The sequence below is a fragment of the Galleria mellonella genome, unplaced genomic scaffold (genome assembly GCF_026898425.1).
Source record: "Galleria mellonella isolate WM207_F2 unplaced genomic scaffold, CSIRO_AGI_GalMel_v1 utg300, whole genome shotgun sequence".
NCBI lineage: Eukaryota > Metazoa > Arthropoda > Insecta > Lepidoptera > Pyralidae > Galleria > Galleria mellonella.
The window spans coordinates 86982-101272 of record NW_026442068.1 but is presented as its reverse complement, the minus strand read 5'-3'; the positions used below and the strand labels follow the sequence as shown (position 1 = coordinate 101272).

At 30.2% G+C, this 14291-nt stretch overlaps 1 protein-coding gene across 1 annotated transcript in view; it reads left to right on the top strand.

The window, feature by feature from the left end:
* Positions 1-3423: 3423 nt before the first annotated feature.
* Positions 3424-14291, top strand: part of LOC113509075 (DNA-binding protein D-ETS-4-like) — a 58225-nt gene continuing 47357 nt past the window's right edge. Inside the window, exon 1 of the mRNA XM_052895582.1 lies at positions 3424-3689. Coding sequence (XP_052751542.1) covers positions 3651-3689 — 39 coding nt within the window. The 5' untranslated portion in view covers positions 3424-3650. The remainder of the gene's footprint in view (positions 3690-14291) is intronic.

The following is a 14291-nucleotide window of genomic DNA, read 5'->3' as shown; positions in this document are numbered from 1 at the left end:
CTGAGTCCTCAGCAATAGCAACGCATGGGGGGTATCATGGGCGAAACAGTATACTCTGTTATGTCCATGGTACTCTCATGGTACTCATGTCTCATGTCTATAGGCGACGGTTACTACTTTCCATCTGGTGGGCCGTCAGCTTGTTTGCCATTCTAATTTGTATAAAAAAAAAAAAAAAAAACTAAGAGGTACAAATAAATCAAATACTGTTTCACATTAGTAATATAGCTATGTTTATTTTTATATTATTATATGTATCACATCTCCCATATTTAAACTAACAAAATTTTTCATCGTGCCTCCCACCAAATTGTTTATAATTACTCCTCTCCATCCAAAGGTTGCCTGGAAGAGATTGCTCTAATTATTTTAATTATCTAGTGATAAGGTCGCCCATTGTTTTCTCATTGTGATTATTTCTTGTAATTGTTTATATTTATAATAAGTTTACTATTGTAATCTTTTGGACGAAACAATAAAGAGTATCTATCTATCTAGCTATGTATTAGTATATAAAATATCATAAGTTCTAAGTTAGGACATACTTATCCGGTTTTGTTTAAATTCGTTTAGTAGTTTTAGTGTAAAAATGTAACAAACATCACATATTTTTCCATATATGTATAATGACAGTAGGATATCGTTTTCGTGATATCAAACGATTAAGGCGCCTTTTATATTAGAGATTGTGTAAGTCGTGTGGTCATATGGCCCATTCTAGTGGGTCACTCCTCCCCTTACTCATGGGTGTCATAAGAGGCGAATAAGGGAATTTAATGGTCGAGGGATTGATAGTGGCCTCCCTCTTAAAATATCACCAAAACGTTGTGGTTGCCAACCCAGCTACCAAGCGTGGCAACTATTTATAAAACACCCCAAGGGCCTCCCCCTTCAACAGTGAACAGCTAATGGTTAATTTAATTACGTCGCCTAAACAGACTTGAATGAAATTTGATACATGGATAAGTTTTATCTTAGGACATAATTAGGATGTATTAATGTGCTTAAATTTGTTTAATATATACTGATTCACGTGAGCAAAATCGCGAGACATAGTTAGTATTTATTTATTTATTTATTTAACTCTTTATTGCACCATAAATAAAAATATACAATGACAAGTGAATAATTCAAATGAAATACAGTAACATAAATACAGATTGAAATATACACATAAAGGTACAAAAGGCGGTCTTATCGCTAGGACAATCTCTTACAGACAACAGTTAGTATTAATATTTAAAACGATGATATGAAAATTATACCTATATTATTATAAAAAATGACTCTTAATTTTACATAGTTGCAACAGTTATTAAATTTCAGTACTAAAATACTTCAAAATGAAAGTGTTACGATGTTATAAAAGGATATTGCAGTGGGTTGAAATGTACTTGTATTTATATCCACTAAGGAAAGGATGAGTAAGCAGACACGAAACACTACTATTAAGGGAAAGTGCCAAGTTAGTATCAAATAAATAAAAATACGGGGTGAAGTCATTAGTATCCTTTTAAAAAACAAAACATAGATATAAAAATAATTTTTCAATAGAATGGATGTTAGGATACCAGAAGGATCTGATCCATTCTATTAAAATAAAATCTCTCGACTTTGTACAAATGTCGTATGCTTAGGTATCGTGTTTCTGCCGTGGAGCAGTTGTGTTTGTAGCATTCCTCTCAAAATATCACCAAAGATTAACTGCGGTTGCCAACCCGCCTGCCAAGCGTGGTAACTACTGGAAAAACCCCTTTTATGGGGGAGGCCCATATTCAGCAGTAGATAGTGAACGGCTGAAATGATGTTGATCATGATAAAACAATTTTGACGTTCTTGAGCTCATGTTTCGCAAATGCTTCGATATCTGAAGAATTTTCAGCTGATAGACAAATGACTGAAAAAAAGTTAAAATCATACCGGATATGCATTTTGACATCTAATACTATAGGAGGAAGGGATTGTTAGTAATTAGGATTAGTAGCCCCATTGCTAGCAATATACCTTGGCAGGTTGACCTCCTTGCGGTTCTCACTGTAAACCATCGTGTTTAACTTCTAGCGAATTCATCACAATGGGCTAAATGACTTGCCTCCTCAATCTCATCTATCATCCTTTACTAGTACCCCGCCAATATACCGATAGCGTAGGCGGCATTACCACCTCATTTTCATCCATCAAAAACCAACTATTCTATTCTATTTTTATTTTATTTTTTATGCAACTTAGAACGGCAAGCGAGCTGACGACTCTAATATTATAGAGAAAAGATTTCATTGTTTATAATGGACAAACTCAAAAAGTAATCAACGAATATAAAAATCAATTCACCTGTAAAAAGCTATATTATTAGTGTGTTAAATAAGCTATATATTATTTTGGAAAATTCTATCTATCCATGCGAAGCCGGATCGCTAGTAAACAATAAAATTATTTTACATTAAAAAATTTAATGTAACCTTATTAATTAAGTGGGAAATAAAAATAATAGTCAAGAATTAAAATTAATAAATAGGCTTGAATTTTAATTTTAAATGTACTCTTAATGGAAAATATTGTTATGCTAATTACGTTAATTTTCCGCATTTACGCTTAAGTTAATGTGTACTCGTTTTGCTCAAGTCAATTCAAGATAATGAGGATTTAAGAATATCAGAATATATTTAACAATATTATGCACACAAATATACGATTTGTGTACATAATATTGTTCAATATATTCTGCCTATTTTTAGTTTTTAAATAATTTAATTCACTTGAAAATGTTTGCTGTAAGATATCTCTTATAAGAGATAAGCTCGCCTTTAACGTAATGTAACGTTTAAAATCAATTGTTCTTATCATTATGTTTGTGTACAATAAAGAATAAAGAATTAAGTCTAAATATTGAATATTTTTATGATTTTTAATTGTTAATTTTATTTGTTCATTTTATTCACAATTTATTTTTATAATAAAAATCATTTCTTTAAGTAATAAATACACATAATGGTAAAATAAATACGGAATCGACACATATCGGATGCATTAAAAATCATTATACTCGTAAAATTAGTAAAGAGGTTATATAATATATTCATAAAAAACCATTATATATGAAAACAACCTTTTTTTAAGTCTGTTGAAAACAATAATTTTAAACTGATTTTAAAATGAAAGTCATTTTTTAATTCACTTTCAAATTAAAAATCTTTATTAAAGTTTAGAGTTAAAACAATTAAAAAAAAATTACATAATTATATAAAAAGTAATTAAAGTAGTTTTTGCAATGTTATTTTGCCTATGCAGTCGAGTGGGCATTTCATTGGAAAATGCGAAAAAAATCGCCGTTCGACCACAGCGTTTCGAAGTAGATCAAAGTGGGTCGGCGCGGTCGGTTGACTTCGTGATTCGTCGGGTGGCTTCGTAGCCGCTCGGAGATCGGCGCCTGCGCATACAGCTTCGAGACACCGCCCAGTCTGCAGTCGCGTCAGTGTTTTTCAGTAACATTTCCCTTAAAAGCGTTAACGTCACGGGATGAAAACTTTTTCTGTGAGCGCGCGCTTCGAAATGGACTAAGCTTTTAACAATATTTAATATTTGAACTGATAAAAAAATATATCGTATTTTTTGCATCAAAGTGATTCGTGTTGGACTATTCGAAAGAAAACATGTTGTGGGAGTCTGGTTTACTCGAGGAATCTGATACGGTGAGTACATATTTTTTCTTTATTTCATTACATATTTAATCAGCTTTTATAAATTGCTTTGTACATCTAAATGCATTATTAATGTGAATTTATAATATACATCTGAGCCGGCCGTGTACATACTGTGTTACGGCATTGTGTGCGTGCGTTTGCGCATGTGTGTGTAACTTTCTAGTTTTCGCCCGACGTTGAATGTATTTACATAAAACGTGAACAGTTTTTCATAATATAAACCACATGGAAGTGTTTAAGTTGTTTTAGATTGTAAATATTCATTCCACATAGCCAGTTGTTGTTTGTGTTGCGAATAACAAATGTACTTGATGCATGTAATTTTTGATGTCACTGCATGACAATGTTTAGTTTTAAATTATGTTTAAATGGAAAACTATTAAGAATCGATTAATATAAAGTCGATGCTCTTCAAAATGAACGGTTTAATTACGTTTTACGTGTTGGTACTACCTGCTTACATAAAATGAATTTATTTTAGTTCAACTTTAATCAATATTTCTCATGTATTGTAACACAATAAGAATAACCTATCTTTCAATGTATAACACATTGTATAATGAGAAACTAAAAAAGGAATTGAAAATTGAACCTGAGTCCTAATTTACATAAAGCAACGTACATGCCACTATGTCACGTAGGTCTTACAAGTTGTTTTTATACCTCTTTGTGAAAGATTACGCTCAAGTAGATTTAAAAGCACCTTCTAGGTATAGAAAGCAAGTTCATAAAAAGTTTTCTTTTTATATTTTTTCTGTGGCGTAATACTTTTGTCGTTGTTTTATAATACCAAAGTATTTATGTGAGGCGTATGTAATTAATTTTATATAGTCTAAAATATAAATATTGGGAACGTTTCTAAACATACAAATAAGCATTACATAGTTTTGGGAACTTTTTAGAGTAAATAGGTAGTCATGTCAGCATTTAAGGGTTAACTTATATATATATATATATATATATATATATATACATATATACACACATATATATATATATATATATATATTCAAAAAGAAGGAGGTTTCAGTTTAGTTGTTTTTTTATATGTTTTAACAAACAAACCTCCAGGTGCCAAACTTAGCATTATATTAATAATTTAAGACTGTGTTAATGCAAATAAGCTTATTTCATTTCATTACTCCGTCATTTTTGAACCGATATGGAAAATTTCTTTTTTTATCTTAAGGGATATACTTACATATTGCTCCCAAAAAAAACTAATTAAAATCGGCTCAGTAGTTTAGTTTTTAAATCAAAATAATTTATTTTGCCACAGTTGAAGTAGGTTTTTTTTTTAATACAAATTCATTATAAGGAGACTAAGAATTAATTTTAATATCTCAAACTTAAGAGGTTTTGAATGTAAATACTTAATAACTTTCATTCTATTTTATACTTCTACCACAAAAATTTCGCATCCATTTTTGTTTTTATATATACATCTTTGATAGGCAATTAATAGTTATCACTCATTCTTATGATTGTAAAAAGATCCCTATCTCTTGATGATTACAGTAGAGTTTGCTATAGCGCTACTTCGTTCAAATCAAAACATCGTATTTCGTCCTATTTTCTTTATCGACATATTACGCATCTAATTAACAAAAGACAATTAACAACCAAAACTAATTAATAAATCATTCTATAATACGAGTATGTTGAAAAACCAGTCGGATAGTATCTATACATTGTTATCATGAATTCATCTGTTTACTGTACAGTGAGGAATGAAGGTCCCGAAGACTCGATTTAATTCTTATAACATTCGATGCTATCATTTTATCCAGCGGAGTGTTGTTCTGGTATAAAATCCCATACAATATCCCACAAAAGTAAAAATCTCTATAGGTTTTATCCCAATGCCTTTCTTTTCTCCGACTTTTTACTCTTTTTATTTCTCCAGCTGTTTCGATTTAAAAATTAAACCACTCAGCTAATTTTGATAAAATTAATAGGGGACCAATCTGTAAATCCTTTCAGATGAAAAATTTACCTTTGAAAATCCTTTATGTGGCAGACTACAAATATTTTTCTAATAATGTCAATATTTATACAAAGTTTTATCAAGTGTCTACGATTTACTATTTAAATGTAATTAATTCTATTGAAAATATACTGTACTAGGAAATTAGGCTGGCTTTGTATGGATAGATAGAATTTTCGAAAATAATATGTCTATGTCACTTATTGATAATGTAGCTTTCTATTGGTGAACGGATTTTTAAAATAATTTGAGCTGTTTTTGAGTTTATCCATTACAAACATGAACAATAAAATCTTTTCTCTTAATAATATTATTATAGACAATACTTCTAATAAAATATCCATTTTGTATAATAAATTTAGTATTCTTTAGTCTCTCTATAGCACATAGAACAAATAAAGTACTACCATTTGACTATTTATCGTAATAAAATTTAATAAAAAAAAATACTTAATATTCAAAGATATAATGATCTTTACGACGTTCGGTGATCGTAAAAAAACGATGATGTAAGTCCATGATTATCTATGGAATATAAAATAATACCTACATAGTTCAAAATTGACCTTTAGGCTACCACGATAAGAGCGAAGGGGTGTATCTTCAAATGTCATACATACGTGGACAACAGATAATGTTTTATCAAGCGTCAAATGAAACAGGCTACGGTTGCATGTAAATAGAAAGAGACGGTGAAACGTAGCGTGATCGAAATTAACAATGTACGCTATACACTTGTAATTTACAAATTAGTTCCCTGAGAATAGCCAAGCTCGTGAATATATTAACATCTTGAATGAATTAATGAAAGCTGGCAACACTCCAGTGAATTGTTTGTTTACGTTTAATGTAGGTGTTACTGAAAAAACACTCTGTGGAGTAAAACAAGAAAGTTAATGTTATAATGCATTGAAATGGATATTTTCACATGTTTTTATTTAGGTAACTTTTGATTCGACGTCAATTTGAAATTTGTAACACATTTTTTGAGCATTTGTTAATATTTGATTAAGTTGAAATGTATCAGATATATTTACAGCAGTCGACGGTTAAAGGTGGATATAATGATGATGATCTTTAGGGACAATATAATGGCATTTATCATTCTGATGAGGGAATGGTATGGTGGTCATAGGAATTTAGTGCTGTAACATTTTAGTTTATAGTTTTTGTTCCTTAAAAAACCGATATCAATTGTAACAAAAATGGTACAGGATCAAGTGGATAAAACCTTACTAATTGAAAAAAGACAAATAAAAACCAGTTTGGAGTTTGCAAACTGTAAACTGATTGTTATGTTTCTTTTTTTTTAATGAATTGAATGTCACTATTTTAATTTCATTTAGCTGAAATATGAATCAAGTACTTTTAAATATAATTAGGAAATGAGCAAGCTGATGTCATATATAGGTACGATACTAGTTTTTATTGGCGACTTCGTTCATGTGACCGAAATATGCTTACTGACCGAGATAAAAATTTCCTCTTCATCTCATACAGTACCTGTATACCAAATTTCATAGTAATTTGTTGGTAAAAGGTTAGTAAATGTAAAAGTTAGTAAAAAGCTAGGAGGTGATAAACAAGAAAATCACTATTTATTATAAGAAAGAAAAGATTTCAAGTGACGACTGCATATAGGCAAATGACATAGTAAAACAGTACCATCCACTAGATGGCGCGTCAAGTACATTGAGTTAGTGGCAGTGGGATATACACATAATATTATATATAGGTGGGTTTAAACCATTCTTTAGCGTAGCCTGTGAAGGTGGCATATGTCTTGCTGTGACAATACAAACGAAATATTGATAAATTGTTGTTTAAATATTATAGTAAAATGTAATCTATACATTGTTGTTTTTGTTATTGGTGACGTCAGGAGTTAGCCTTGTAGATTTTCTTGCGTTCATCATAACAAAGAGTCCTCGATCGCTGAAACTTTTTTAATGTTTATTCAAATGATATTTTGCTTATTTTATTTTGAGATATTTTTACTTCAGTGAGACGTACTATTTTTTTTATTACTATATTTCTTTATATAAAATATTAGATCTTATAAATTAAAAGTACTTTACACATAAGTAATAACATAGAAAAAATCATTCAAATATAAAAGAATGTGATTAAATTTTTTTATTTAGTCAATTAGTAAGTTTATATTAGTATTGTTTTTATACAACTTAGAATGGCAAACAAGCTGACGGCCCACCTGATGGAAAGTGGTAATCGTCGCCTATAGACATGAGCAGTACCATGGACATAACAGAAACATACTGTTTCGCCCATGATACCCTATATATTCTTATATTAAAATGTCAATGGTCAATAAAGAAAAAAGTTAAAAGTATGTACTAGTAAAAAAAACAATAAGTAAAATGCTAATAATAACAACAATATTGACTAAACCGTCCTTAAAAAAAATGTTCTAGTCCACTTTTAAACTTTATCCGAGCAGTAAGTACATAGTATATTTTATATATGTGTAAATATATTTGTTATTTATATATATTTATTAGTTTATATATGTAATATATATCATATATTGTTTCTGCCTACCCTAATGGGAGACAGGCGTGACAGATATATATGTATGTATATTATACGATGATATACATATATACTAATGTATATCAATTATTACTGGTACCGAATTCGAGTAATCCGACACTTCCCTGTAGTTGACTGTCAGAGAATGTTTTTAGCATCAAGTTCGCCATGTACTAATGAATAAATAAATAAAAGAAATAAACAGTACTTACAAATCTCAGTTTACGACAAGTGCAAAAACCTAATCCATAGTCCATTGTTTTTTTTTATTTGTGAATTCATTACAGGAAAGGTAAAAGGAACGCAGGTCGTACATACTAATCAATCTTTGGAAATTGAGCGCTAAAACAAAAAACAATGTTCAAAATTAAGTTTTTATATCATTCTATTAGATAAAGGGGGACAATATTAGTTTTTTCTTCAAACCTTGTGTATCGTGAAGTTTTTTCACGCCCTGTATGATTTTTTTCTTTGTTTTTTTTTATATTATTTTCTATGAAAAAAAAAATTGTAAGAAAATAATTTTAAAATTACTCATTCAATTAGAGACACTCGATGATAATCGGCCACTTTCATACCTGGATGAATTATATTATATCAACAATGGTCATACATATATATAAATAAAAGTGCCAGATATATAACGACCTATTTTTCATGGGCGTTTAAGCACTTGTACGAGTATGTATCGGTATGAAATTTTACATAAAGCGAAGTGATTTGTATTGAATTCAGAATAATTTGAGTGACTTAATAAAAACAACATTATGTGTGTGCCAATTAAGTGATACCATTTGCTGTTTAATTAGCAAAACAAATTGTGTTACTGATTATCTTATATTACTTGTTTATAATTCGTATAACTTTATATATAGTTTGATGTACACATCTACAAAGTAATAAGTATGACTTTTATATATATATAATTCTCTTCAAATATAACAAATTTAATCTAAACAATATTGAACTTAGTTTATATTTTTTTACAAAACTGACACACATGATGCTAGCAATATACCCTGTCAAATCGACCTCCCTGCGGTCCCTGCTGGAAATCATCGTGCTTAATTCCAAGTGTATCATCAGGATAGGCTAACTAATCTGACTTATCATTTACACTTATCATCCTTCACTAGTGCCCCGCCAGTACACACGTGTACTGTTAGCGCAGGCAGGGTTACCATTCCATTATTATTTATTAAAAAAATAAGGTATGAGTCCTTAGGAATCCTTAGGAATCTGAGTCCTCAGGAATGGCAACGCATGGGGGGTATCATGGGCGAAACAGTATACTCTGTTATGTCCATGGTATTGCTCATGTCTATAGGCGACAGTTACCACTTTCCATCAGGTGGGCCGTCAGCTTGTTTGCCATTCTAAGTTGTATAAAAAAAGGTATATATATATACATATATTAATATTTATATATAAATATCTTTAGTATCTAAAATAATTCAGTTCTTCACTTCTTCATCACCTAGGTCTTGTTCATAGAATCAGTTGTTAAAGCGAAGCATGCGTGTTTGAGCATCATTAGTCCATCCACACACTATTAAGACGCTTTCTAAACATAAACGTTGCGTAGAGTGCCATCTAGAAACACCCTAATTACTTGTAAGAGCTAACTTGAACTCGCTTTTAATTGGCAATGTTCTGTTTAATCATCATCATCATTTCAGTTGGTAATTTAAGGCCTTAGTCGGCTCTTACGACATTCACGGAAAAGGAAGGGTTGGCCCGTTCTATGCTGGGACCACACGGCAAAATATAAGGCAAATCATATTAAGTCGCTGTTATTTATAGTTTTGCTGACTTATTTTGCAGAGGATTTTTTATCTAACATCTGGCCGTGTGGTCCCGGCATAGAATAGGCTACCCTTTTCTTTCCTGTGGTTGTTGTTAGAGGCGATCAGCAACAACGTTGCTCTTAAATATCTCTAAAGACTAACTCCGGTTGCCAATCCACTCGCCAAGCTTGGCAACTACTGGTAAAACCCCCAAAGGGGAGACTTATGTTCCGCAGTGGTCAATTAAAAGCTGGTATGATGATTATCTAACAATACAATTCCTTTTTTTTTCTTTGTTGATACATTTTTTTAATTACTTTTTAATTTTTAATTAATTTTGAACACCAAATTGTATTCTGTGTTACAACACTACTCAGATCAACTTGTTCATATTTAAATTCCGAACAAGTTCATAAAAATATTCTAGAACTGATCTGCACCTACCAGATGTGTTCATTAAAACTTGTGTTCACATTTAATGAATAATTCTCATATAACTCACTTTTAAAAGTCTTGCTAAAAGTAGACCCAAGTGCCATACGACATTGTATGACGAATATGACATTTTAGAATACATTTGCCGCACCTGTTCGATACATAATAAAGAAAAAAAAAAGACTTGCATAATTTATTTATTTCTATTTTAGTCTTTTTACGAGTGGTTTTTAAGTTCTTTTTTCCATTTAAGTGCTTCGTTATTAATAACAATTAAGAACGATAAAATGTTGTAGAACCCTTGTTTCTATTTAATTATATTTTTATTATAATTCAACATATTGGTAATTTTGTGTCGTGTCAACGATATTTTCAGGAACTCAACGGCTCGGGTCGTTGAGTTTCTTAAATTATGGTTGAGCACAATGATTGTTGGCTCATGCGTCATGCTCGCGAACGAGTGCTGCTTGTTTTGTCTGGTCATGTTTTTTGTTTATTTTCCATTTGATAGTATATATAAATAGAACTTAATGCAATAATTTGATAGTCACAGTACTCGTGCAAATGTAAAATTATCTTGTATATAATAATTAAAAAAATTTAACTGTTGAGTTTTCTTGTTTCTTCTTTTTCTTTCTTCTTCTTCTTCTCAGCAGAAAACAACATTCCGAATCCAGCAGTACAATCATAATGTATATGTTTAAGATAATAACTCTCCATACCCTGTATTAGATTTAAAAAAAAATTACGACTTAAAAGTGTATTTGAAAAATGATTATTTCTAATCTATTTTCCAATTAATTAGGACAACACAATTGTTGTGTTTGAGATCAAATCTAATATTTACTTCCGACATTGTTTAAATCTATCACGCCGTGTTGTGGTCGGAATATAAGATAAATAAAAGGCTTTAATCAATTGAATATATTATGTACTCGTATGTTTATTGCGGAAGTTACAATGTTATAAGTGATTTGTAATTAAGTATTGTTTTGAATCAATATATCTACTCGTAATCACGGTCAGACAGTTTGGTTTCAAATATATTTTTGTAAGCGTAATAGACTATAGACATTGCACTTTTATATTTATAAAATAAGCTGGTTTTTGTTGTATATATTATTATTATTATTTATTAATTACATATATTTAATTGTAAAATATTTATAAAGTAAAAATGCCGTCCAATACATAATTATAACAATAAAAGATAACTTTCTAAGCGCAGATGAACTCTTATACTTCTACTTATAAAGGATTTCCTTAAATTAAATATAAGGATAGAGAGTACGGTACTAGTTACTATAATAGTTAGTTAAAAATAAACCATAAATAATCGTAAATAACATCAATTTAACGTGCCATAGGTACAAACAAAGGGACAGGCTTGGCAGTTAATACGCAGTATTTAATAACTAGACCATTTATTCGGATCATAAAAGCTTAACTCGATTTCGATCCAAGAACTCGGAAATGGTCCCTTAGAAGGTCGATCGTGAGGTAACGATTGAAAAAAAGAACTCGCCCACAAATCGGTGTAAGGCATTTTCGACTTTATTAACGTTGTAGCTAAAAGTTCTGTTTCCAATCACGGTTGTCGTGTTAAGAAAATAATACCTATTATAAACAAAACTTGTTTCGTAAATTATTATAATGCGTTAGCGATTATAATGTGATTCGTTGACGATGTTCCTAAATTAATGGACTTGATTCAATTCCAATAAATTTAATGACTTTAATAGATCTTCTTTGTGTGTGTGTGTGTGTGTTTTTTTTTTTTTAAATAATAATCTAGGATTTCACAAATAGTGAAGGTTTACTAATTCAACCAATAAAATGTAATTATTGATTACTGGATTAATCAGTGTTTAAGAAAATAAAATTATATAGTGATAAATAATTAATTTTTTTATCTTTTTATTATATTATGATAATGATGAAATTTAGATTAAAATCTAATTTTTATTCTCTAAACTTAAGTGGGTTTTCTGTACTAAATAAAGCGTAGAAATAATAGCAATAACAAAAAACAATAATAGATTCATTTTTGGTATTATTTTTAAATGGATATTTTAAACAAAGCAATTACAAACAAGGTGACTACAAGAAAATTTTATTACGCTTAAAATAATTTTAGTATGTAGTTTCGAGTCATAAATTCGATAAATTTATTATGAAGTTTCGAATAACCATCTTCGTATTAAATATTAGTTTAAAAGAGAGATAAAGAGAAATAATGTTTTAGATAAAGTGTAAACATTTTTTTATTAATCTAGAAATTTTTAAGAAAATATTCATAAAAAATAAATTCCAACGAACTTCGTGTTTGACACTGGTGAGTTTTAAATTTAATGGCAAAATAAATCTATCAATAATGGCCTATTAATATTAATTACAATATTGATTTATTGATATCCAATATTTATATCAAATGATCAAAATCACCGAGCATTAATTTAGGAATGAAATAGACGGTATTATAGTTTGTAAAATAGTCCACGGAAAAAGACGGTCAGACCGGTTTTGTAAAATTAATTGTTTTTTTGTTAGCATTATGTTGAAAGAATATCAAATTAGACTGCATCCATTTGATCGATTTATGGTAGACTTAGGGCTATTAATTAAACAAAACAATTTTTTTATACAATTTAGAATGGTAAACAAGTTGACGGCCCTCCTGATGGAAAGTGGTAACTGTCGCTTATAGACATGAGCAATAACATGGACATAGAGTATACTGTTTCGCCCATGATACTCCCCATACGTTGCCATTCCTGAGGACTAAGGTGTTATTCCTCTGTACCCTGTAAATTCACGCCATATCCCACCCTTCAAACTGAAACAAAGCCATGCAAACACAACTGCTTTACGGTTGAAACACGAATGGGACAGAGTTACGCAAGCAAACGTCTTTTGTACAAAGTCTCCCTCTGGTAAATCGCAACATCTATATGTTGTAATTCATGGAAATATAAATATTACTACTGGTAATATTTTTTTAAAAATTCTGTTCTATTCTTCTCTTAAAAGTAGAAGGAAAAATTATGTATACACACTATACATATACATATGAAATATTTAAACAAAAACAAATTATATACTAGTAGGTATTAAAAATCTTTGTTTTGGTGGATTAAAAAAATCTACAGTATGCCATGTCATCATTTTTCATCCTCAAGATAAGAGTTCTATCTTTTATCGTAGGAGGTTGTAAGAGACAGTAAGAGAAGAAAGCAATTGTGTGATTGGTGTATTAATCTCTTAATACTTGCCTAAGAAAAAAAAATCCAATACCAAAATGTTATTTTTTTAATGGAATAAAAATGAAATGATAACCTCGCCTGCACTATTGGTGTACGCTGATGGGGTACTAGTGGGGGGGGGGGGGGGGTAATAGCTGAAGATGAAACGAGATCAGTTGACCTCGTTTCATTATTTGTAATTCACTAAGAAATAATCATCATAATTTCCAGAGGAAACCACGAGGAGGTCGATCTGATAGAGAATATTGCTAGTAATGGCATTGTTAATTCTGATTACTAACAACCCCTCCCTCCTTGATTATCCTATTAAAATAGAATATCCCATAAAAGGATTTACTCCTGTTGTAGCCACAGAATATATTGAGTGGAGTGTTACAAGTGTTAAAATCACGATGACGATGTCGATTTTAATTATTCTTTCTTATTTGAGGCTTTACTTTCGTGTTCGTCTCATACTGATTTCGTCAAGAATAAGTTTTTTTGTCGCCTTTTATAACACACAAGGGAAAGAAAGAGGTGAATTATTCTTTGCTGAGAGCACATGACAGCAGGGACACGGTACATCATA